This window comes from Hemitrygon akajei, chromosome 31 (genome assembly GCF_048418815.1).
Source record: "Hemitrygon akajei chromosome 31, sHemAka1.3, whole genome shotgun sequence".
In the NCBI taxonomy this organism is placed as follows: domain Eukaryota; kingdom Metazoa; phylum Chordata; class Chondrichthyes; order Myliobatiformes; family Dasyatidae; genus Hemitrygon; species Hemitrygon akajei.
The window spans coordinates 22,476,203-22,500,076 of NC_133154.1; the positions used below are offsets into that span (position 1 = coordinate 22,476,203).

At 42.5% G+C, this 23,874-nt stretch overlaps 1 protein-coding gene across 4 annotated transcripts in view; it reads left to right on the forward strand.

The window, feature by feature from the left end:
* Positions 1–23,874, forward strand: part of pold1 (polymerase (DNA directed), delta 1, catalytic subunit) — a 228,747-nt gene that overhangs the window by 186,174 nt on the left and 18,699 nt on the right. For all 4 annotated transcript variants that reach the window (XM_073033971.1, XM_073033969.1, XM_073033968.1 and 1 more), the window contains exons 23-25: positions 2,557–2,689; positions 5,795–5,908; positions 20,286–20,338. In XM_073033971.1, coding sequence (XP_072890072.1) covers positions 2,557–2,689; positions 5,795–5,908; positions 20,286–20,338 — 300 coding nt within the window. The remainder of the gene's footprint in view (positions 1–2,556; positions 2,690–5,794; positions 5,909–20,285; positions 20,339–23,874) is intronic.

Here is a 23,874-nt window from a genome sequence, read left to right on the forward strand (position 1 = left end):
AATGCATTGCACTGCCCTGCTGCGGCTAATGATTCTGAACAATTTCTGCTTTTACTTGGTTACAACGTGTTTCATGTATTTGCTAATGCTCTCTCTGTTTGGACATAGTGTGGAGGTTTGGACATGAGTTAGCAACAAGGCAATAGTCGGTACCTATGGAACCTCCAACATATCTTAGCAACTTTAGGAATGGGGGCAAAATGAGAAAGGAAAAGGAAAATAAACAGTAGGTACCTAATAAAGTGGCCACTGAGTGTATGCCCATGGTCTTCTGGCTGCTGTGGCCCATCCAGTTCAAGGTTTGAGGTGTTGTGCATTCAGAGATGCTCTTCTGCACACCACTGTTGTAATGGATGGTTATTTGAGCTACTGTCGCCTTCCTCTCAGCTTGAACCACTCTGGCCATTCTCCTCTGACCTCTCTCATTTACAGGGTGCTTTTGCCCACAGAACTGCCATTTCTTTTGATTTTTTTTTGCACCATTCTCTGTAAACTCTAGAGACTGTCGTGTGTGAAAATCCCAGGAGAACAGCAGTTTCTGAGAAACTAAAAAAAAACTCAAGCAAACATCTGGCACCATGGGCAATGTCATTTATATCACATTTCCCCCCCATTCTGATGTTTGGTCTGAACAACAACTGAAGCTCTTGACCATGTCTGCAGACTTCTATACATTGAGTTGCTGCCACCTGATTGGCTGATTATATATTTGCATTCGTGATCAGATGTACCTAATAAAGTGGCCACTGAGTGTATTCGAAAAGTTCAGAACAAGTTTGGCAGGTGTACTTTTCATATGGAATTTCAGCTTGCAGGGGCATTTTTTATTATTGGACTTGAAGAATGTCTGGACACCTAACAAGGCAGGAACAAACGCACACAAAATGGTGGAGGAACTCAGCAGGTCAGGCAGCATCCATGGGGAGGGTGAAGCGTCTTGACCTGAAATGTCAATTGCTTATTCCTCTCCGTAGGTATAGAATCCATTCACCATTCAATGAGGTCATAACTGATTTGTGATCTTCGCTCCGTCCGCCACGAAGCGTGGTTTCCCGGTAGCCACTCATTTTAATTCACCTTCCATTCCTATTCCACTGAGTTGATACATGGCCTCATCTGCTGCCACAATCAGGTTGGAAGAGCAACACCCCATATTCCGTCTGGGTAGCCTCCAGCCTGAACATTGATTTCTCTAGCTTCCAGCAGTTTCTCCTCTCTCCCTCTTCTCCTTCTGTTCCCCATAATGGCTCCTCTCTTACCCCCTTCCCTTCTCACCTGCCTGTCACCTCCCTCTGGTTCCCCCCCCCTTCCCTTTCTCCCAGGGTCCACACCCTCCTAACAGATTCCCTCTTCAGCTCCTTACCTCTTCTGTCACCCCCACCTTCTTGCTTCATCTCTCTCCCTCCCCCCCCACCCATCTTCACCTGGTTTCACATTTCACTTGCCAATACCTTCCCCTTCCCCCATCACCTTATTCTGGCATTTCCCCCTTGCTTTTCCAGCCCAAAATATCAACTGTTTAATTCCCTCCACGGACGCTACCTGACCCGAGTTCCTCCAGCATTTTGTTTGCGTGTGGTGCTCTGAATTTCGCCTGCAGAATCTCTTGTGTTTATAGTTGGTGACTTTTTTTTGAATCATCCCGCTTTCTCCCCCAAAACAATGTCTCTGAAGAAAATTCTCAATTTATGGGTTTAAAACAAACAATAGATCCAACAACAATTCTCACTTGTGGGAAGGAATTTCAAATTTCTATTTTGCATCCAAGCATTTCCTTTCAAAGCCACTTTCAATTTTTCACTTCATTTCGAAAATTCACCCTGCCTATTGGTGTTTTACTTCTCCACTGACTAGACATGAGAGCCTGGACACTCTTGTCTAATATAAACCAAAGGATAATAATTCCTCTTCTGTGGGTCATTCCGATCAATTTCGGCCTGATATGGGAACACCAATGCCTTTGAGCGGAAAATCATACAGAAGGTAGTGGATTCGGCCCAGTACGTCATAGATCAAACCCTCCCAACCATTGAGCACGTCTACATGAAACACAGTCGTAGGAAAGCAGCATCCATCATTAAAGATCCTCACCACCCAGGCCATGCTCTTAACTTGCTGCTGCTGTCAGATAGAAGATACAAGTGCCTCAGGACTCACACCACCAGGCTCACCCCTCAGCCATCAGGCTCTTGAACAGAAGACAATAACTACTCTCATCTATTGAAATGTTCCCACAAGCTCACCTTAAGGACTTTTTATCTTGTTATTTCATTCTCGTTATTTATTGCTATTTATTTACACTTGCATTTGCACAGTTTGTTGTCTTCTATGCTCTACTTGAACTGTCATTGATCCTGTTTACAGTTACTGTTCTATAGATTTGCTGAGTATGCCCACAGGAAAATGAATCTCAGGGTGGTATGTGGTGACATGTACTATTATAATAAAATATACTTTGAATTTTGGATCCTTTAGTTATTTTTCTATTATGAAAGTTTATTTTTAATTCATTGATGGCCTTTTTTTTTACCCCCTTTCTTCCCCCCCACTCCCTAGGATCCGATCTATGTTCTGGAGAACAATATTCCAATTGACACGCAATATTATTTGGAGCAGCAGCTGGCAAAACCACTCTTGAGAATCTTCGAGCCCATCTTGGGAGAATCCAAAGCCGAGGCTGTGCTTCTGAGTGAGTGACCGTTGGAGCAGTCAGCTACACTGTGCAATAGTGTGATCCATCTCAGGTGTAGAATTACGTGGGCTTCAGTGAGTTGCTAGCAATGAAACGCCAATGTATTTCAACTACATTATAACTGGCATGTACACTCTCATTGTGATTACCATCTTCAGGGTTGTTTATTGTTATTCATCAGTACACAAGTGTAAAGGAGAACAAAATGATCCGATGCAGCATTACACAATAAGCATAACGTACACAATAAAAAACACTAAATATAAATACATAAGATTATCTTATATACATGGACTCTATGTACATGAAGTGATGCTAGGTACAGAGGCATCTGTACATAAAATGACTGACAGGAAATTATCAAGTAATACGTACAAACAAGCTGGAGGAAGTCAGCAGGTCGGACAGCATCTGTGGAAGCTATAAAGTAATGGTGAGCTAACAGGCGGAGGTGTTGATCAGCCTGATGGCTTGGGGGAAGCGAGTGTTTTTGAGGCTGGTAGTCCTGCTGCAGGTGCTGCACCTCCTTTCCTGATGGTAGTGGGGCGAGCGTCCATAAGGAGGGTGGGATGCTTCATGATATCGCTGGCTCTTTCCAGGCATTCAGTGTGATGCATCGGATGGCTTTAACTACCTGTCCGCCACAGTGCTGTTTCTGTACCAGGCAATGATGTAGCAATACTTGGGTATGAGAGATTCTCCTGTATTTCACTAGGTTATCACTTCAAACAATAAATTATAGGGAAGTTCTAAACAGGTATAACCAGAAATGAGCAAAATCAACATGATCTCTTAGATAAGGGGAGATAGAAAGAGCAGTGACATCTCAAACTCCTGGTGGTGAGGAGCACGCGATTTTTCAGCGGAAAAGATTTTCAAAGACGTTGCCAGTATTAGAGGGCCTGAGTAGTAGGGAAAAGTTGGTCAGGCTGGGTCTTTAATGCTTGGAGCTTAAGAGAATGAGAGGTAACTTTATGGAAACTTAAAATTGATGGGAGAAAATAAGATTTAAAAGGGATCTGTGGGGCAAATTTTTCACGCAGATGGTGGTAAGATTATAGAACGAGCTGTCAGAAAGTAGATGAGGCAAGCACTTTGAACTCCATGATATATCTGAAAAGCTCATGGAGTGGCAGGGCTTTGAGGGATATGGGGTGAATGGGAAATTTGGACTACCTGGGTGGACACTGTGGTTAGCATGCATTCGATGGGCTGAAGAGCTTGTATCCATGCTGCATAACTATTAAGTAAAATAAAAATAATAGAGATTCTGGAATGCTAATACCATTAAGATTCTTCTTGTCCTTGTCTTCTTCAGTTGTTTGGTTTCTCTAACTGAATACTTAATGTGAGTTTCTCTTGTACCTCACTGGGGCATTGTGTAAAAGGGGTGTATTGTCATTGGAGAGAGTCTGGGATTTGAAGGGATTAACATTTGAGGAGTGTTTGGCAGCTTTGGGCCTGTACCTACTGGAATTTAGAAGAATGCTGGTGGATTGGGGGGGGGGGGGTTGGATCTCACTGAAACCTACCGAAGGTTGAAAGAACTAGAAAAGGTGGATGTGGAGAGGATGTTTCCTATCACGTGGGGATCCAGAACTAGAGGGTACAACCTCAAAATTGAGGGGTGACCTTTTAGAATGGAGGTAAGGAGGAATTTCTTTTTTAGCCAGAAAGCAGTGACTCTGTGCAATGTTCTGCCGCAGACTGCAGTGGAGTTTGAGTACATGGGTATATCTAAAGCTGAAGTTGATAGTTTCCTGATTGGTCAGGGCGTCAAAGGATATTGCGAGAAGGCAGGTGTACGGGTTTGAGCGGGATCTGGGATCAGCCATGATGAAATGGCGAGCAGACTTGGAGTAAATGGCCTAATTCTTCTCCTATGTCTTATGGTCTTGTGGATACAGATTATGGAATATCATTTGGTAAGAAATCCAATGTTACTCGTACCTTCTCAGCGAAGTTTATTAAAGATGCCAAATAATTTTTACTGTGTGCCACATGAGATAGGCAGATTCCCTTCATGTTTGGGCCCAGATATTCAGCTGGGAGAATCCTGAGTTGGTCTTGCTTACCATTTCACACCAAGGTTATCTTCCACTTCAAATTTGGCTCAGGTTCTACAAGATTATGAGAGGTATAGATAGGTTGGATAGTCAGTACCTGTTTCCCAGGGCACCAATAGCAAACACCAGATGGCATATGTACAAAATTAAGGGAGGGAAGTTTAGGGGAGACATCAGGGGTAAGTTTTTTACACAGAGGGTTGTGAGTGCCTGGAGCGACTTGCCAGGGATGGTGGTGGAGGCTCAAACATTAGGGGTATTTAAGAGCCTCTTGGACAGGTACATGGATGAAAGAAAAATGGAGGGTTATGGGGTAGTGTGGGTTTAGTACTTTTTTTAAGGATTATATGGGTCGGCACAACATGGAGGGCTGAAGGGCCTGTACTGTGCTGTAGTGTTCTATGGTTCTGTTTGCAGAGCCCTCAGATACCTTTAGCAATAATACTAGCAAACGCTACTAATTCATCAATGAGTAGATTGTGCATGCAACCTATCAAACATTTAAAGACCTAGATAGAGTAGACGTGCAGAGGATTTTTCCTATGATGGGAGAGTCTAGGACCAGAGGGCACAGCCACAGAATACAAGGATGTCCCTTTAGAACAGAGATGAGAATAAATTTCTTTAGCCAGATGGTGGTGATTCTGCCATAGTTGGCTGTAAGGACCAAATCATTGGGTATATTTAAAGTGGAGGTTGATAGTTTCTACCTTAGTAAGGTTGTGAAAGGTTATGTGGAGAAGGTAGGAAAATGTGGCTGAGGGGGAATAAATCAACCATGATGGAATAGCAGAACAGACTTGATGGGCCAAATGGCCTAATTCTGCTCCTTTGTTTTATGGTCTTAACTTTGGCTATCAAATGACAATAGGAGATTGGAGAAATTAGTCGGGACAAAAAAAACAGAGAAGTTGGTTTAAAGGAACTAGGTTGAGCAAAAAACACCAAACTAGGATTTAATTTTAAACAAACTATTTGTGATTCAGTTTCCTTCATTTTAAATGCATTAATATTACTCATTATTTGTTTATTGTAGAGGGAGAGCATACAAGATGCAAAACTGTGCTGACGTCCAAAGTGGGAGGGCTTATGGCCTTTGCAAAGAAAAGAAGCACCTGTATAGGCTGCAAAGCTGTGCTGAACGACGACGGTAAGGGATTGAAAACACTGGTAACTGATTAATAAGTAACAGAAATGTGGGTTTGTCGACTCTGAGATCTGTTAAATCTACTTGAGATGTTGAGCTAGCAGCTTTTGTTTTGGGAATGTTGAATGACACCCAGTGCGAGGGTGCTAAAGAGCAGGGTGAAGCATTGACAGCTGTTGAGGAATAATCCATCTCTGCTCCCTGCTGAGAACCCCAGCATCACAGCAGCCATTTTAGCACGTCTGATTCCCGTCAGAAATAGACCCTTTGGCTCGACTTGTCTGTGCTGACTGAGTTGCTTATCCAAGCTAGTCCCATTTACCTACCTTTAGCCCATATTCTTCTTAACCTTGCCTATCCATATACTTTGTCCAAATACCTTTTAAACATTGTAATTGTACCCCCTTGCTATCATTTCCTGTGGCAAGCTGTGTCCTCACTATTCCCCTCATAGTCTTAAACACCTCAACATTTCCAACTCCTCTTAAATTTTTAAATAAGAATAGAAGTGGCATGAGCTTTCAATCTCCCCTTGATTCAATGTCTATTGAAGGAGAGGCAAGTGGGATTCAAGCTTAAATTTATTGTTGTCATGGGGTGGCACAAGCAACTTTGCAGTTAGGGTGATGTTATTACAGCACCCTTGCTTGTTGTTCAGTTCCATTCCTGATAATGAGGAGTTTGCACCAACTTCCCATGACTTCATGGGTTTCCACCATCTGCTCTGGTCACCTCCCACAGTCCAAAGATCTACAGGTTAGTAGATTTATTTGTCACATGCATGTAATTGGGTGTGGGCTCCTGGAGCTGAAACCCATGCTATACAGCTCTAAATTTTAAAAAAATGTATATATCTCCTCGGCCATTCACCGTAACCTTTGTCAAAGCTGGAGACCAGCCGCTGTCTCAGTCCAGATCACTTGCAAACTCGCACGGCATCTGACTGGCAGCTGAAAGTCGACATTAGTCAGCAGTTAAAGTTCCCTGACTATATTGCATCATCATCCCTTAGGCCTGACATGGTCATTCTGTCAGAAACCTCGAAACAGGTGGCCATGGTAGAACTGACAGTGATGTGGGAAGACCGGATTGGGGAGGTGTTTGAGCGTAAGAAAGCCAAGTACCAGGAGCTGGTAGAGCAGTGCCAGAGACAGAGGTAGAGGGCACAGTGTAAGCCTGTTGAGGTTGGGTTTAGAGGATTAGCTGGCCACTTGCTCTGCAGAACCTACTCTCTCAAAGATTGCAAAGAGATGAGCCATCAGAACCATCACAGAGGCTGCTGAGCGAGCATCCAGGTGGCTACAGATCAAGAGGTGTGACCTGTGGACCGATGCTGCCAGGACATAAGCCGAGACGGGTCAACCCTGACTGGGTCACGTGGGCGAGGGTCTCTGATGTTGAAAGACCCAAAACACATGATGACCCCAGGTTTACATCACTGATGATGTGTCCCGGCGTATCCTAGGATACATCTTAGCATCACACGGTATAAATGTGATGAAAATTCAATTTTTTTGCAGCAGTAGCACAGTGCATTACAAGTAAGGAGAAATGTAAATTAACATCAACTCAAATTAACACAACTTATACATACAAGTACACGTGTGCAGGATGAGCATACCAACACCAGTGCGTGATTATGAGAGAGAGAAATGAATGGTCCGAGATGGGGTTGAGGTTTTTCAGGTTGGTTCAGGAACCTGATGGCAGTAGAGAAAAGGCTGTTATTGAACTTTGAGACGCGGGTCTTCAGGCTCCTGTACTTCTGCATTGAGAAACAGGCGTGGCCCAGATGATGGGTATGATGGATCTTCCATCAGAATGTCTCTGAACACTACCTCACTATTTTGCTCTTTTCCTAAACTACTTATTTATGTTTATTTTGTTATATTTAGTTTAACCTATAGTATTTTTTATGCATTACGCTATACTGCCGCTGCAAAGCAACAAATTTTATGGCCTATGTCAGTGGTAATGTACCTGATCATGATTATAGGGGTATGGCAGTGATAATGCCAAGATATCCAATAGTTTCTTGGGTAAAGTTTAATGGGACAGCAATAAAATGCAAACTTCTGGCTTGGGAGTGAGAGATGACATTAGTTACATACTGAGAATGTTTCATTTGATTTGGTTCAGTCATCTGATTGGAAAAAGACAGCGTAAGGAGACCCTCTGTTGTATTACATCCAAGTGGTCCTTATCTGTATGACTTCGAATGGTTTAACACCTTGTGCCAATTTGAATACAGTTTGGTTCTGAAATTGGAGTATAACCAGAGCACTGTAATGCTTAGCAGATTGTCTTTATTACTGACTGGTGTTCTGTAGTAACTGTGTTTAAAGTAAAATATATGTCTCCACATACAACCCTGTGATTCTTTTTCCTTCAGGCATACTCAGGAAATCTATAGAATTGTAACTATAACAGGTTCAGTGAAAGATCAACCAGAGTGCAGAAGATGATAATGTGTGCAAATGCAAGTATAAGTAAATAGGAATAAATATTGAGAATATGAAATAACAAGGTAAAGAGTCCTTAAAGTGAGGATGATTGAGATGTTTAGGAACATCTCAATAGATGAGTGTAGTCATTCCCTTTTGTTTAAGAGCCTGATTGATGAGGGGTAGTAACTGTTCTTGAACCTGGTGATGTGAGTCCTTAGGCTCTTGTACCTTCTACCTGATGGCAGCAGCAAGAAAAGAGCATGGCCTAGGTGGTGAGGATTCTTGATGATGGACGCTGCTTTCCTACAACAGCGTTTCACGTAGATGTGCTCAGTGATTGTTAGGGCTTTACCCGTGATGTACTGAGCCGACTCCACTACCTTTTGTAGGATTTCCCGAGGCATCAGTGTCGCCGTACCAGGCCGTGATGCAGTAATCAGTACCCTCTCCACTTGACGTCTATAAGAAGTCTGACAAAGTCTTTATTGTGCCAAATCTCCGCAGTAGAGGTGCTGTCGAGTATCCCAGAACTCTTTCTAGTTTACCATCATGGAAGTTAACAGATTAGTTTTATTTGTCACATGTACACAGAAGCAGTGTGTTATTTGCCACAACGGCCAGTACAATCCAAAGGTTGTGCTGGGGGCAGCTGGCAAGTGTCACTGCGTTGGCAGCACTGACGCTTACTAACCCTAACCCTTAAGTCTTTGGAAAGTGGGAGAAAACTGGGGCACCCAAAGGAAACCCAGGTGGTGACGGGAGAAATGCCTTACATACAGCGGCGGCACTTACTGTCTCACACTACCACTTAATTGTGAAACTCTGACTTCTTTATTTCTCGCTGGGTCCACAGAGATGATCCAAGTTGAATGTAATTAAATTTGTGTGGATGTCAAGGTGGCGTTCCGTAATTATGTTATTTTTGTTTTGAATTGGAGCAAATCTCTTTCCGTTTGGGATATTGGGGACCCTACCGGATGTGGTTGCTTTGGAGATTTTGGAGAGTGATGTTGAGCAGAGGGAATGATCCATCTTGGAGGAGAGCAGAGCATAGAGACCATTGAGAGGGAAATCAAGCAAAAATAGGTCAGTGAGTCATTTTGGCTCAGCCTCTTTCTAGCAGCTGGTTGTGGATCAGCTGCCAAATAGAGTTGTGGAAGCACGACGTCATGGAGTGAGGCTAGTGAAGGGAGGTGCAGGGGGTTACCCACTCCTTGGGAAAGGATGAAGATGGCTTGATGTGATCATTGGGGATCTACTTAAGAAAAGTCAGCTAGATTAGTGACTAGGTATTTATGCTCTCAGGGAAAGTTTGATATGTAAGTACCAGTGGGAAAGAGGGATTCAACTGGATTCTCTCCCAACAATAGCATAGTCTGCAGAACGGAATCTACATAGAGCAAAAATGCTAAGCAAAGTGTTTTTTAAACAGAGAACCAGATGAGTTTGAGGATAATAATACTAAGAAAACAAAGTGACTCATAATGTTCTTCTGGAATCAGCTCTGAATCTTTATTAATTATGAGAAGAACTGACAGAATCTCCACAAAACTGTGATAGAGACCAATTAATTCTTGAAGTGTGGACATCACTTTTAATAGCATTTATTGTCCATTTCTAAATTGACCTGGACTTCAGATGCATGTTTGAACAGCTCCTGTCTATCAGTTCCCCCTGGGTCCCTCCTCCCCTCCTCTTTCCCTTTCTCCTATGGTCCATTTTCCTCTCCTATCAGATTCCTTCCTGACTTGCCCTTTACCTTTCCTACCCACATTTGCTTCACCTATCACCTTCTAGCTATCCTCCTTCCCCTTCCCCTCAAATTTTTGTTTTGACATCCTCCTCCTTCCTTTCTAGTCCTGAGAAAGAGTCTCAGCCCAGAACGTCAACTGTTTCTTCATTTCCATAGATGCTGCCTGGTCAGCTGAGTTCCTCCAGCATTGTGTGTGTGGGTTTGGATTTCCAGCGTCTGCAGAATTTCTTCTGTTTATGATTTGCATCTCCTGGAATCTGTTGATTTTCATCCTTATTGTAATAAATTTCATTTCTACCATCTCTGAAACCACTTCCACTTAATAATTGCTGTTATTGAACAATTATATGTAAAGGATGGATTTCTTCTCTGCACTCCACAGCCTCCCCTTAAACGTACTATTTGGCTTCTATTGACATCACTGGGACCTTGCTCTACAGGAGTTCACAGCCTTTGTTATGCCATGGATCCCTACCATTAACTGAGGGGTCTGTGGACCGAGGGATGTTAGAACCCCTGCTCTAACATCAATCCGAGGGAAGCTCCATATAGCTTCTACTCTTGACAAGAATCTGGGATCAGAAATATTTAGTCATGGTACCATGATCAGTGAACACTAGGGTCAATGAATAGATGGTGGTGAAGTCCAGAGGACAAAAGCCAAAGGTCAAAGACCAGAGCATGACATGTCCATAAATAGACATGGGTTCTCAAGTCCCATTTGAGAGTTCAGATATGAATGTATAGATTGCCATTCTGGTGTAATGCTGAGGGAGTGCTGCATTTCTGGGGGCATTATCTTGTAGATGGGGGAACACCTAAACACATTCTCAGCTTTCACTCCCATTCTGTAGAAGAACCCTGTAAAGGTGATAGTGTGTTTCCATCCTTTAAATCTTTGCAAAGTTTTATCTGCAGTCTGGTAGATGTAAATGTACCAGTGGTGCTACTTTGAAGAAATGGTTGTCCTAAATTATATTTATTCTTCAACAAAAAGTGCTAAAAGATCCCTGATCCGGAGGGGGGGGGGGGGGGGTTTAAGCAGGTGATACACCTTGCCCAAGGGTGACCTGCAGGCTAGCGGAGGAAGCGGTACATTACACCTCCTTTGGTAGAGACGTATCTCCACCCCACCATTCGAATTGTGGATCTATCCCCCACAAAAACATTGTATATCAGAGATGACTTGCTGAGATATGAATATATGTAAACAGTGACGGCGAGGTTGTGACTAGTTGGAGTAAGGGTGAAGGTGTGACTGGTTAAACTAAGAGTGAAGATTTATTATTGTCACGTGTACCAAGGTTCAGTGAGTAACTTTTGTTCTCATACCATGCAGACAGGTCATGCACAAGTGCATAGATATAGTACAAAGGAAAACAATGCTGAATACTGTTATAGAGCAAGTACAGTGTAGGAATAGTGTCTACAAAAAGTATTCATCCCCCCCCTTGGAATGTTTTATTGTTTTACAGCATTGAATTACAGTGGATTTAATTTAGCTCTGATCAACAGAAAGACTCTTTCGTGTCAAAGTGAAAACAGATCTCTACAAGGTGATCTAAATTAATTACAATATAAAGTACAAAATAATTGATTGCACAAGTATTCACCTCCTTTAATATGACACACCAAATCATCACTTCAGCCAATTGGTTTTAGAAGTCACATAATTAGTTAAATGGAGATCACTGTGTGCAGTCAAGGTGTTTCAGTTGATTGTTGTAAAAATACGCATGGATCTGGTAGGTCCAATTGTTGGTGAGTCAGTATCCTGGCAAAAACTACACCATGAAGACAAAGGAACACTCCAAGCAACTCTGTGAAAAGGTTGTTGAAAAGCACAAGTTAAGGAAATGGATACAAGAAAATTTCCAAGTCACTGAATATTCCTTGTAGTACAGTTAAGTCAATTGTCAAGAAATGGAAAGAATATGTCACAGCTGTAAATCTGCCAAGAGCAGGCTGTCCCCTAAAACTGAATTATCGTGCAAGAAGGGGACTAGTGAGGGAGGCCACTATGACAACTCTGGAGGAGTTACAAGCTTCAGTGGCTGAGATGGGAGAGACTGCGTATACAACTGTTGCCCTGGTGCTTCATCAGTCGTAGCTTTATGGGAGAGTGGGAGAGAAGGAATGTGGGAGACTCTGAAGCCAGCTGGAAGAAGGTTCTGTGGTCTGATGAAACCAAAATTGAGCTTTTTGGCCATCAGACTAAACGATGTTTGTTATAAGTCAAACACCGCAGGTCATCAAAAACACACCATCCCTGCTGTGAAGCATGGTGGTGGCTGCATCTTGCTGTTGGGATGCTTCACTGCAGCAGGCCCTGGAAGACTTGTGAAGGTAGAGGGTAAAATGAATGCAGCAAAATACAGGTGCCCCCCCCCCCCTTTACAAAGGTAAAGTGTTCCTATGAAACCTTTCTTAAGCAGAAATGGCATAAAGCGAAGAACCATTAATTTATATGGGAAAAATTTTTGTAAAAGCGAAAATCCTCTTTGTAATGCGAAAACAGGTTACTAATGTAGGTCTTTTGTAAAAGCAAAGTGGTGTAAAGTGAACATTCATAAAGCGGGGGACACCTGTACAGGGAAATCCTGGAGGAAAACCTGATGCAGTCTGCAAGAGAACTGTGACTTGAGAGAAGATTTGTTTTCCTGCAAGGCAATGACCCCAAGGATAAAGCCAATCCATGAATGGCTTAATAACAACAAAGTTAATGTCCTGGAATGGTCAAGTCAGAGTCCAGACCTCAATCCAATTGAGAATTTGTGGTTGGACTTGAAAAGGACTGTTCACTCACAATCTCCACGCAATCTGACTGAGCTTGAGCAGTTTTGTAAGGAAGAATGGGAATCACTGTCTAGATGTGCAAAGCTGATAGAAACCTGTCCACACAGACTGAAGGCTGTAATACCTGCCAGAGGTGCATCTACTAAATACTGACTTGAAGGGGGTGAATACCTATGCAATCAATTATTTTGGGTTTTATATTTGTAATTAATTTCGTGTAAAATGAAAACTTTGTAGAGATCTGTTTTCATTTTACACAGGAGTCATTTTCTTTTGGTCAGTGTCAAAAAAGCCAAATTATTATCCACTGTGATTTAACGTTGTAAAATAAAATATGAAAATTTCTAATGAGGGGATGAATACTTTTGATAGGCACTGTAGATAAATACAGTGCAAGGGCTATGATGAGATAGATTGGGAGATCAAAAGTTCATCTTTTCAGTATGGTGGGTCTGTTCAAGAGACTGATAACAGTTGTCTTTGTTCTCAAGCTTTTGCTTCTTATTCCTGACAGGAGAGAATGACCAGGGTAGCAGGGGTAATTGGTTATGTTGGTAGTTTTCCCCAAGCACCAGGCAGCTCAGCTATGAAATAATCCCACTCCATGTTCTCTCTACCTCTCCCTACATTCCTATTCTTTTCAGGTGTACCGTTCAGAAAGGCGCTGTTATATCTGCTGCCACATTGTTCATAGGCAGTACTCAGCAACCTCTCTACCTTCCTTTTTCATCAACCAGTTATCTTAACTGTGTCTTTGGTTCGGCCATCTTCAATCTCTCCAGTACTGCAGTCATAGGTTACCATCCACCTCAAAAGGACATCAGTCACACTGATACTCAAGAAGAGCAGGGTGATCTGCCCCAACGTCTATTGATTATTTGCAGTGATAACTGTGATTAAGTAATGAGTACAACTTTGAGAGATTGTTCATGGCTAAAATTAACCCCTCCCTGAGCAATTTGCCTACCAGCACAGTAAGTCTACAGCAGCTGTAGACTGGCTCTCCACTTGGACTTGGACCACCTGGACAGCAGCAATACCCATGGGGCAGGCTGCTGTTGATCAACTTCAGCTCAGCATTCAACACCATTGTTCCCTCAGTACAAATCAACAAGCTTCAAAACTTGGTCCTCCATTCCTCCCTCTGCAATTGGAATCTTGACTTCCTCAAATGGAGACCACAGTCAGTACAGGTCAGTGAAAACACCTTGAGAAGGGGAAGTCAGGAGAACGCACACCATTCCTCATTCAGGGGTTAGCAGTGGAATGAATGTTCAAGTGCTGGGCGCCAACATCTATCCTGGGCCAATCATGACTTAGGCATGGCAGTGGCCGTACTTCATCAGGAGTTGGAGGAGATCTGGTATGTCACCAAAGACACTAACAAATTTCTACAGATGTACCATAGAGAGCATTCTAAATGATTTCATCACAGCCTGGTATGGAAGCACCATTGCAGAAATCTTTTGAGGCTGCAGAGTGTTGTAGGCACGGCTAGCTCCATCACAGGCACAACCCTCCCACCATTGACATCCTCTCTGAGGGAGGGTGTGCAATAATATTGGCTGTCATCTCAAGGCAAAGGTGCAGTTGGCTTTCCTTTTCTCACATAAGATAGACTGTTTCTAACTGCACCGTGTGCAATGATTGCATTAGGGCTTGGCTGTTCATGGCTGGGAGATTCACCTGCTTCTTGCCCCTATCCTTCACCTAATATACTTCAGCCTGCTAACCCAATAAGTTGTGGTCTACAGATAGAGGAAAGGTCCCTTGGATGACGTGAATCAGACCTCAGCAAGTGTATATTCAGGGGAATAATATAATTAGATTTCAAATGAAATTTATTATTAAGTCATACAAGATGGAAACAACTCTTAAGCCGATTGGTCCCACCTGCCCATCCAGTTAGGTCTGATGTGGAAGCCTTTGGACCATATCCCTCTGAACCTTTCCTATCCACGTACCTGTATAACAGTCTTTGTAATCTTGTATTGTACGTGTCTCAGCCACTTCCTCTGGCACCTTGACCACATATATACCACCCTTTGCATTAAAAAAACATTGCCCTCTCTTAAAATAGAGTGCCTTCCAGTTCTTGATTGCCCAGCCCTGGAAAAAAGGCTCATTGCATACCCCTCAAGATTTTAAACACCTCTATAATCCTAGGCTTATTAAGGCAAACTTTCACTATAACTTTTCTTCCCCCACCCTCTCCCCACTAAAGCCTACCCAAGTTGATGGTCTGGAGTTTCCCTTGTTCGAGAATAGAAGGCTTACAGCCCAGAGTCTCCTTGAGTCTCTCTCATTTCCTGTGGTCAGATTCGAGGCTGAGAAGTTCCTCATTCTAACAGCTAGTTTTCCAATATCACTCATAATCTTCCTGACGCCATATCATGGGATTGCATAGAGTCATAGAATAATACAACTCAGAAGTAGGCCCTTCAGTCCATACTGACCATAGCATCCTTCCTGCAAGTCCCAGTTTAGCCCATAGCCCTCTGAGCCTCTCCTTTCCATGTACATATCCAAATGCTTCTTCACTGTTGCAATTGTACCTGCCTCGACCACTTCTTCTGGCAGCTTATTCCAGATATGCCCTACCCTCTTTGTAAAGAAGTTAATTCTCAGGTCTCTCTACTCTTCTCTCCATTATTCACAGATACCAGATGAGGTAGTGAGAACAGAGGGGAGGGCTTTACAGAGAAAAAAACACCGGAAAACAAACAATTTGTATGTTAACTCCTCTGTGATTACTAACATTTTAAGTATGATGAAATGTAACTACATTTGTCTTTGCTGGTACTGTCTAAACTATACTGCATCAGACTTGTAGCCAGCTGTTTATTTCTCCCCCCTCCCAGTTTTTCTCTTTTTCTGGAACCTAGAGCTATCAAGTATTAGACCAGCTTTATCTGTCACATGTACATCAAAATGTACAGTGAAATGCATCGTTGGCATCAAATCAAATCAACAAGGATTGTCCTGGGGAAAGCCTGCAAGAATTGCAATGTTTCCGGTGCCAACATAGCATGCTCACAACTCGCTAGCTCTAACTGCACACCTTTGATGTAGGAGGACTCCGGAGCACCTGGAGGAAACCCACATGGCCACAAAGAGAACGTGCAAACTCCTTACAGACAGCGGCGGGAACTGAACCCCGATCCTTGCAGCTTGCACCTTGATAGTGTTGCTATCGTGCCGCCATCTTGGGTTCAAGATGAAGAACATCAAAATAAGCAGCATTTTATTTTCTGCTTGGAACTCTGTACCTCAGGGTTCTGGAGATGCGTCGTTGAGCCTGCGCTTGGGTAACTGACAGCGTAGAAATGGAGAGCGCAAGAATAGGAAAGAAAGCCCTGATCATTCTGAAAGGTGCAGAGGGCTTGAAGTAGCTTGTGGCATATTATCATCCTCATGATCACATTACATAGAACAGGTCCTTCAGGCAATAATGTTGTGCTAACCTTTTAACCAACTCTGAGATCAATCTAACCCTTCCCTCGCATAGCCCTCCATTTTTCTATCCTCAATTTGCCTATCTAAGAGTCTCTAAAATGTCCCTAATGTATCAGCCTCTACCACCTCCCCTGGCAGCACATTCCACACACCCTAACAGTCGTTACCTTGAGCATCTTTCCCTATCCAGTTCTCTTTCGAACGATATTCAGAGTTGACTCATAGATTTTGGGATTGTGCCCAAGTAATCCTTCTTACTATTTTTATATCTGCTTGGAATTACATTTAGGCTTAAGGATTTCCCATTGGGTTACCATGCGTATTTTTTGGACAAATTTTGGATTCAGGTGAGAAGTCCTTGCTGACTTAGTGCCATCAATCCACCAGTTGGGGTTTGATTCCCACTGTTATCTGTAAGGAGTTTGTATGCTGTCCCTTGACACTGCGGACATTCCTTTGAAGGCGTGCGGGTTAGTAAGTTGTGGGCATGCTATGCTGCTGCCGGAAACATGGCAACGCTTGAGGACTGTTCTCAGCTCAGTTGTTGGACTGGGTTGGTTGGTGACACAAAACAATGCATTTCTCTGTATATTATGATGTCCACTAGACAAATAAAGCTTCTCAATTAATCTATTTAAGAGCAGCCCTCAATGATATATGATAAACGGAACTTACTGTGAAATCAGACTGCATTGAGGACTGTCTTCCATTGTATTACCGTATATACATTGTGTTAAATGAGGAACCATTGTATAAATGCAGTTATGGAGCAGCTACCAGAGAAGACCACATCTCTGAGGTTAGTTACAGGTTGGAGCAATATCGTGCCTGCAAATTACTTTGTGTTGTTCCTTACAGAAACAAATGAGCAGAATTGGACTGACAACATAAAGTGAAAATGGAAGAAATAACTAGAAATGTTCAACAGATCAGGCAATATCTGTGAGAAGAGAAACAGTTTGAGTGTTGATGTATAAGGAGTGTTTGATGGCTCTAGGTCTGTACTGGCTGGAGTTTAGAAGAATGTTTCAGTAGGTGGGGAGGCATCTCATTGACCTCTACACAATATTGAAAGGCCTAGATAGAGTGGACATAGAGCAGATGGTTCCAATATTGGAGTCTAGGACCAGAGGGCACAGCCTTAGAATTGAAAGGTGTTCCTTTAGAACAGAGATGAGAAGGGATTTGTTTCACCAGAGGGTAGTAAATCTCTGGAGTTCATATGCCACAGTGGGGACATATTTAAAGTGGAAATTGATAGGTTCTTGAATAGTAAAGGCGTCAGAGGTTACAGGAGCAAGGCAGAAAAATGGGGTCAAGAGGGACAATAAATCAGCCATGATGGAATTACGGAGCAGACTCAATAGGCTGAATGACCTAATTTTCCTGCTGTGTCTTATGATCCTTAGACAGTGGCCGAATTGAAAGTGGTTCACTGGTGCTGTAATAGCTTTGTGCTAACTGCTACACTACTTAGCTTGTAGGTAACAGAACTCCCATTGCTTTCATTGCCCTTATCCATCTAGCTAGAAGAGGTGGGTTTGGAAGTTTCTGTCCAAGTAGTTTGGATCTGTTACATCCTGTAAATAGTACAGACTGTAGTTAGATGGTAGCATGGGGGAACGGTTGTGGATCTGAGTCAAGTGCGCTGCTACACCCTGTACGATGTATAGTTTCTTGAATGTTGTTGAGGCTGTGCTCACTGAGGTTAGCGGAGAGAGTTCCCGACTTGAGCTTTGCAGATGGTAGGCAGGATTTGGGGAGTTAGAGAAGGTGAATTACTCACAACTGGGATCCCAGCATCTGACCTGCTCTTATAACACATTTGCCAGTTCAGTTTCTGGCACGAGTAACATCGGGGACACTGACAGTGGGAGATCCACTGATGATAATGCCATTGAATGTCTGGGTTGAAAGCTGTATTTTCTCATTGGATTTACTGAACAACAAGTGAAGAAAGAGTCAAGTAGATCCCTCAAAGTTGCCCCTCAGGTTGATAGGGTGGTGTACAGCCATGAGGTAATGTTGCCGCTCTTTAAAAATCTGATTTGACCACAGCTGCCAGCTGTGGCGGTGGAGGCAGATATGTTAAGGACATTTAAGAGACTCGTGTAACACTTACCCAACAGGCTGGTATATGTCCAGGGGAAAAGGAGATCCAGCCACTCACCAACCCCACCTCCCGTACACGCAGGTGCTGTGAGAATCAAGTTTATGCCGCGCGCACACACCATATCAAATTCACACCAGATACCGTTATGGAATACACTTTAAAAATTTTACTAAAACTAAAAGAGTACTATGCAATACAATATATATGAAGGAAAAGAAAATAAAGTAAAAGGCGCCAACTTATCAAAGTTCAGTCAGTTTAGTGCACATCGTTGGAGCTCAACCATCGAACCATTCGACCCCTCGTCACTTTCCTCCGACCTCCACGTCCCCGCACCTGGGACCACCCCGGTGGTCGACCAAGCAGGGCAGCGCACGTCCACCTTCCTTGGCGTCTTCTTCCTGACTCCCCTGAAAAAACCGCAAAATCCCCCCAGCTCCCAGACCCACAAGACAAAATAACATTCCCCATTGGTTAACAAATGAATACAGTCCCGATATCAGCAAGTCTAAAGCTAAACAACTGCGAGAGAAAGCACTTATCATACAAAGAAGCATTCCTACTCTTAACAAAACAAAGAAGCCATTTTGATTAACATACACAGTACATTGTACACTCGTTAGATAGGCACATGGATGGAAGAGAAAGGAGGGCTATGTGGAAGGAAGAGTTAGACTGATCTCAGAGTATGTTAAAAAGTCAGCACAACATCGTGGGCTGAATGGCCTGTACCATTCTTCTAAATGCCTAAAGCTTAGGCTTTTGGCATCTAAAGCAATGGCTACTGGTGGCTGAGTGATAAGAAGCAGAAATGAACAAGAGATGTTTTAACCATTTCCAAATTTAGAATCTATCCCTTTAGCACAGTTCGTTCTGGCAACCTCACCTGGGCCTTTGGTGTAATCGGCAGTGGAGGTGTATGTACGGACGTGATGGTGGGCAAAGGCATGTTGCATTGCATTGGAAATAAGGCAGTAGATGAACAGTGAAGCAGTATACCCGAGATCAGCAACAAGTCAGAAAGATCAAAGGAGGAAGTTTAATGCTTAGAAGAAAAGCAGCAGTTCAAAAATAGATTAATATGTTTGGCCATGGTCTTCACTGCTAACCGTATTTTTTTTTGCTGAATAATATGCATGTTTTGTTTTTTTATCAATATAAGAAATAATAGAATAAAGCTAGTTAATGTCACTGGAAGTATCTCCTCCCACTTAGTCAGTATACCTTTGTTCTGCTGTGAATGCCCACAAGAAAATGAATCTCAGGGTAGTATATGGTGACATATACATACATTAATAATAAATTTATTTTGAGCTTTGTATGTTGAACTTTATTTAATGCTTAATACATAGTAAGTGATAAAAACAAACTATCACTGGAAATTTGAAGTAATTAAGTGTCAGATACCCTCAGCACTCCACATAACTACAGAAACATTGATGTGGATTGTTAAATAGCCTTCATAAATTTTTAAATGCCATTTAATCCAGTGTTTCTCTCACAGCATGGTTGAAAACTGGTCCACCTCCTCTTGTAAGTCCTCGAGGCTGTGTGTTAATTGGAAATTTCAAAATTGATTTGTCGACCAGAAGTATTATGGACTCTGATCAAAGATGGGTGAATCAAATTAAAATGCAGATTGGCTGTACTAAAAGAGGATTGAATGGGTTACTAACGTTTCTCTGTACAGCCAGCATTCGTGCAAGTGATTTTGTGTACAAATTTTAAGCCTTAATAGCTTCTGTCTACGAGTCTGTACTATTTGTTTGGAAAGTGATTTCAAATTGTTTTTTGGAATTTCTGTTTTCTCTACAGGTGCTGTGTGCAGCTACTGTATGTCTCGTCAGTCTGAGCTGTATCAGAAGGAGGTATGATAACATAAGTATCATAATATATTAGGTACGGAGAGAAGAGATTCAAGTAGTATTATTCCTCAGTAGAATTTGTGACTATTTATTCAGTATGCAATTGTAAGGTGACTGGAGGAAAGTATATGGGGGATGTTAGAGATAAGTTAGAGAGTGATGCATGTGGGGGACGCCCTGCCAGGGGTGCTGATAGAGGCAGATATGTTAAGGACATTTAAGAATCTCTTAGATAGGTACATGTGGAAAAACAGAGGGCTATGTAGGAGGGCAGGGTTAGACCGATCTTAGAGTAGGTTAAAAGATTGACACAACATTGTGGGCCGAAGGGCCTATGCTGTAGTGTTCTGTCTTCTAAAACAATTGACAAAAATTCAGCTCTGTTCAATGAGTGTATTAGTTGGCTCAGTTAACAAGTGTCTCACCTTGACAGTTTTGGATTCAAGTTTCACACAGGATTTACTCTCATAATTTGGTTATTTCTCCTATGTGGTACCTGGTGAATCCTAATCATTGTCCAGGTGAACATTAAAATCACTGTGACTCTCCTGATGTGCATTTTTGTGTCAAATTGTTGCATCTCTACATGTAGTTCTCATTGCATTTTGTAGAATATGTATGAAAGGGAAGGTATTTTTCTATGCTATTAATAAACAGTTACTTTAATTCTGGTTTTATTTTGCTAGTTAATTTAAGCAAGAAACTCTGGAGGTACTAGAACAGATCTTCATAGCCTAGTTAAAGGCAGGATCCAGTCACAGTGGTAACTGCAATAGAACATTACAATGTTTTTTCATTTTAGTTTTATGAACTTGAGCATATCGAGTGCATCGTTAAATTCATTTATATTCTTTATGTTGAGATAAAAATGTTAAGAATCTCTGATATTTGGTTGAAATCTAGGCAATGCAGCTTTAGAAGATTATCAAAGGCTTGGATTACAGAAGGCGTTGTTAAAATGATATGAGGCATATGGGACGATGTTAAAACACAGAAGGTGGGAGGAGATTTGGTGGACGAATTCAACTTCTCCCAGTTAGCAGAAGAGTCTCATCCACTTGAAACCAAAGGTTTGGCAGGGGAGTTCATCACTATGGTATTAATAACAATAATACTCATGGCGAGTTAGCATTGTAGACCACAAGGCAACTAAATAACGAGGTAAGAGGTTAGAAACGCCTAACAGGTCAGGTAGTATTTCAAAGTGTTGATCTTAAATCCATTGTGAGGACTCTTCACAATAAAGAATCCACATGAAGGCTAATAAATGGAAGCTTTGAATATGTTATTTATCATTGAATTTCTCAGGTGGATTCTGGTCTCTCACTGCTAGCCAACTGGTAGAAATTTTTTTTATTATTGTCGTGTCTAAAATGGTGCAGTGAAAATCTTGTTTTGCATGCCATCCATACAAATCATTTCATCACAACAGTGCATTGAAAAGTAATAACAGAATGCAGAATAAAGTGTTATTGTTTCAGAGAAAGTGCAGTTAGACATTAAGGTGCAATGTCATATGAGGCAGGTTGTGACATTAAGAATCCACTTTATCATACTGGGGGATCAATTATATTTTTTATATAATAGCAGGTTAGAAGTTGTCCTTGACCCTGATGGTATGTGCTTTCAGGTTTTTGTATCTTCTGCCTGGAGAATGGAGAACAGAGAGAATAACCAGGGTGGGTGGGATCTTTGATGATGCTGACTGCTTTAGTGAGCAGTGAGAAGTGTCACGTGGAGGCTGGTTTCTGCGATGTGCCCAGCTGTGTCCATAAATCTGCAGTTTCTTGATGTGTTGCACTTTCTCTTAGCATCCACTGTCAGCAGGACCCTAGACTTAGAATGTGGTTTAAAATAAAATTGTTCTGAAGATATTTGTAACAGCTTATTATTGTCACACGTACTGGGATAATCTTCTGTGTGACATCTAGACAAGTCATTCCATAACTCAGTACATTGGGGTGGTGGCATCCGTTAGTCTCGCGAGACCATGGATCTGCGTCTGGAAAGTCCTCTCCAGGGCGCAAGCCTGAGCAAGGTTGTATGGAAGACTGGCAGTTGCCCATGCAGCGAGTCTCCCCTCTCCACGTCACCTGATAGTCCAAGGGAAGGGCAAGGGCCGATACAACTTGGCACCGGTGATGTTGCAGGAGTTGCCAGAACGAGGTTCAAGGCAACGTCGGACTGCCTTAGGGACTCCAGCTCCGGATTTGTCCTCAGGGTTTACTCCCGAAGCCTTTCCCATGAGTGGGTATGGCTGCAAGGCCGCAGAGGTTTGAAATCAGAGTTTTCCCTCTCTCAGATGGACTGCCTTCCCAGGCTGAAGTGCTCCATCTACCCGAAGCACTGGTTTTAAGGCACCATGACCCACCTTCACCCCTTCTCCTGTCAGTAGAAACAGTTCCGCCGGGCTTAGAGGCCAAGCCACACGAGAAGGCCAGGAGTTGGACTTTGTTGTCAGAGGCTATTTGAGGTGCATGCCGTGAGGAGCACTTTTAGATAGTGGGAGCTTGTCCCCCCTACCACCCCTCGGCTTGACAACCTTGGAACCACATAGTACAAAAGGAAAACAATAATGGAAGGTAGAACATAATGTTTCATTTACAGAGAAACTGCAGTTATGTAGACAAATGAGGTGCAAGTAGAAAGACTGAGAAATCGAGTTCATCTTTCAAGAGTCTTGTAACAGCTGTAATCAAGCTGTCTTTGACCTGATAGTATGAGTTCTGAGGCTTTTGTATCTTCTGCCTGATGGAAGGGGAGGGGGAAAGAAGACTGGGTGGCAGATGTGGGAGGGCTCCTCGATTACGTTGGCTGCGCGCATTCCCGTCTTCGGATTATTCATCTTTGCTGGGCGTACTTCAAAATTGAGAGCTTGGACTAGCCTCACTGATGCAGGTGTAAACTGAGGTGGTAGCGATTAGCATTTGAAAGGTAAGGGAGTTTCCAATAAAATTAAAACATTGTTCTTATTTTGGATTCATTAAGTTATTGGTGGTATTCCCCCAACGTAGCTGGATATTTTTCTTATAGGGTGGTGATCTTCATTGTGGGACTCTGAAATCAGCCAAATCACCTGGAGGCTGAAGGTGACACTTGCACTGTGACAGCTGAATTAGTTAAAATAACCGGGTTGGTTGTGATGAAAATGTGAGAGTAGTAAATTCTGTACTTGTTAATGTTCCAGGGAGAGCACACAGATTGCAGACAAAGTGCGCCCCTATTCAGTACTGAGATGATGAGAAATTATTTCATCCTGAATAGTATATTATCTTTTAATGAGGTTTCAATGTCCCACCATCACGGACATCTGCAAAAGGCAGTTTCCATCATTACGGACCCCCACCACCAAGGACATGCTCTCTCTTCATTACACCCATCAGAGAGGAGGTACAAAATCCTGAAGGCGTTTCAGGAACAGTGCCTTCCCCTCCGCCATCAGATTTCTGAATGGGCAAGGAACCCATGAACGTTGTCTCACTATTTTTTGGCTTTCTTTTTGCACTGTTCACTTAAGTTTTGTTTTTTTTATATATATA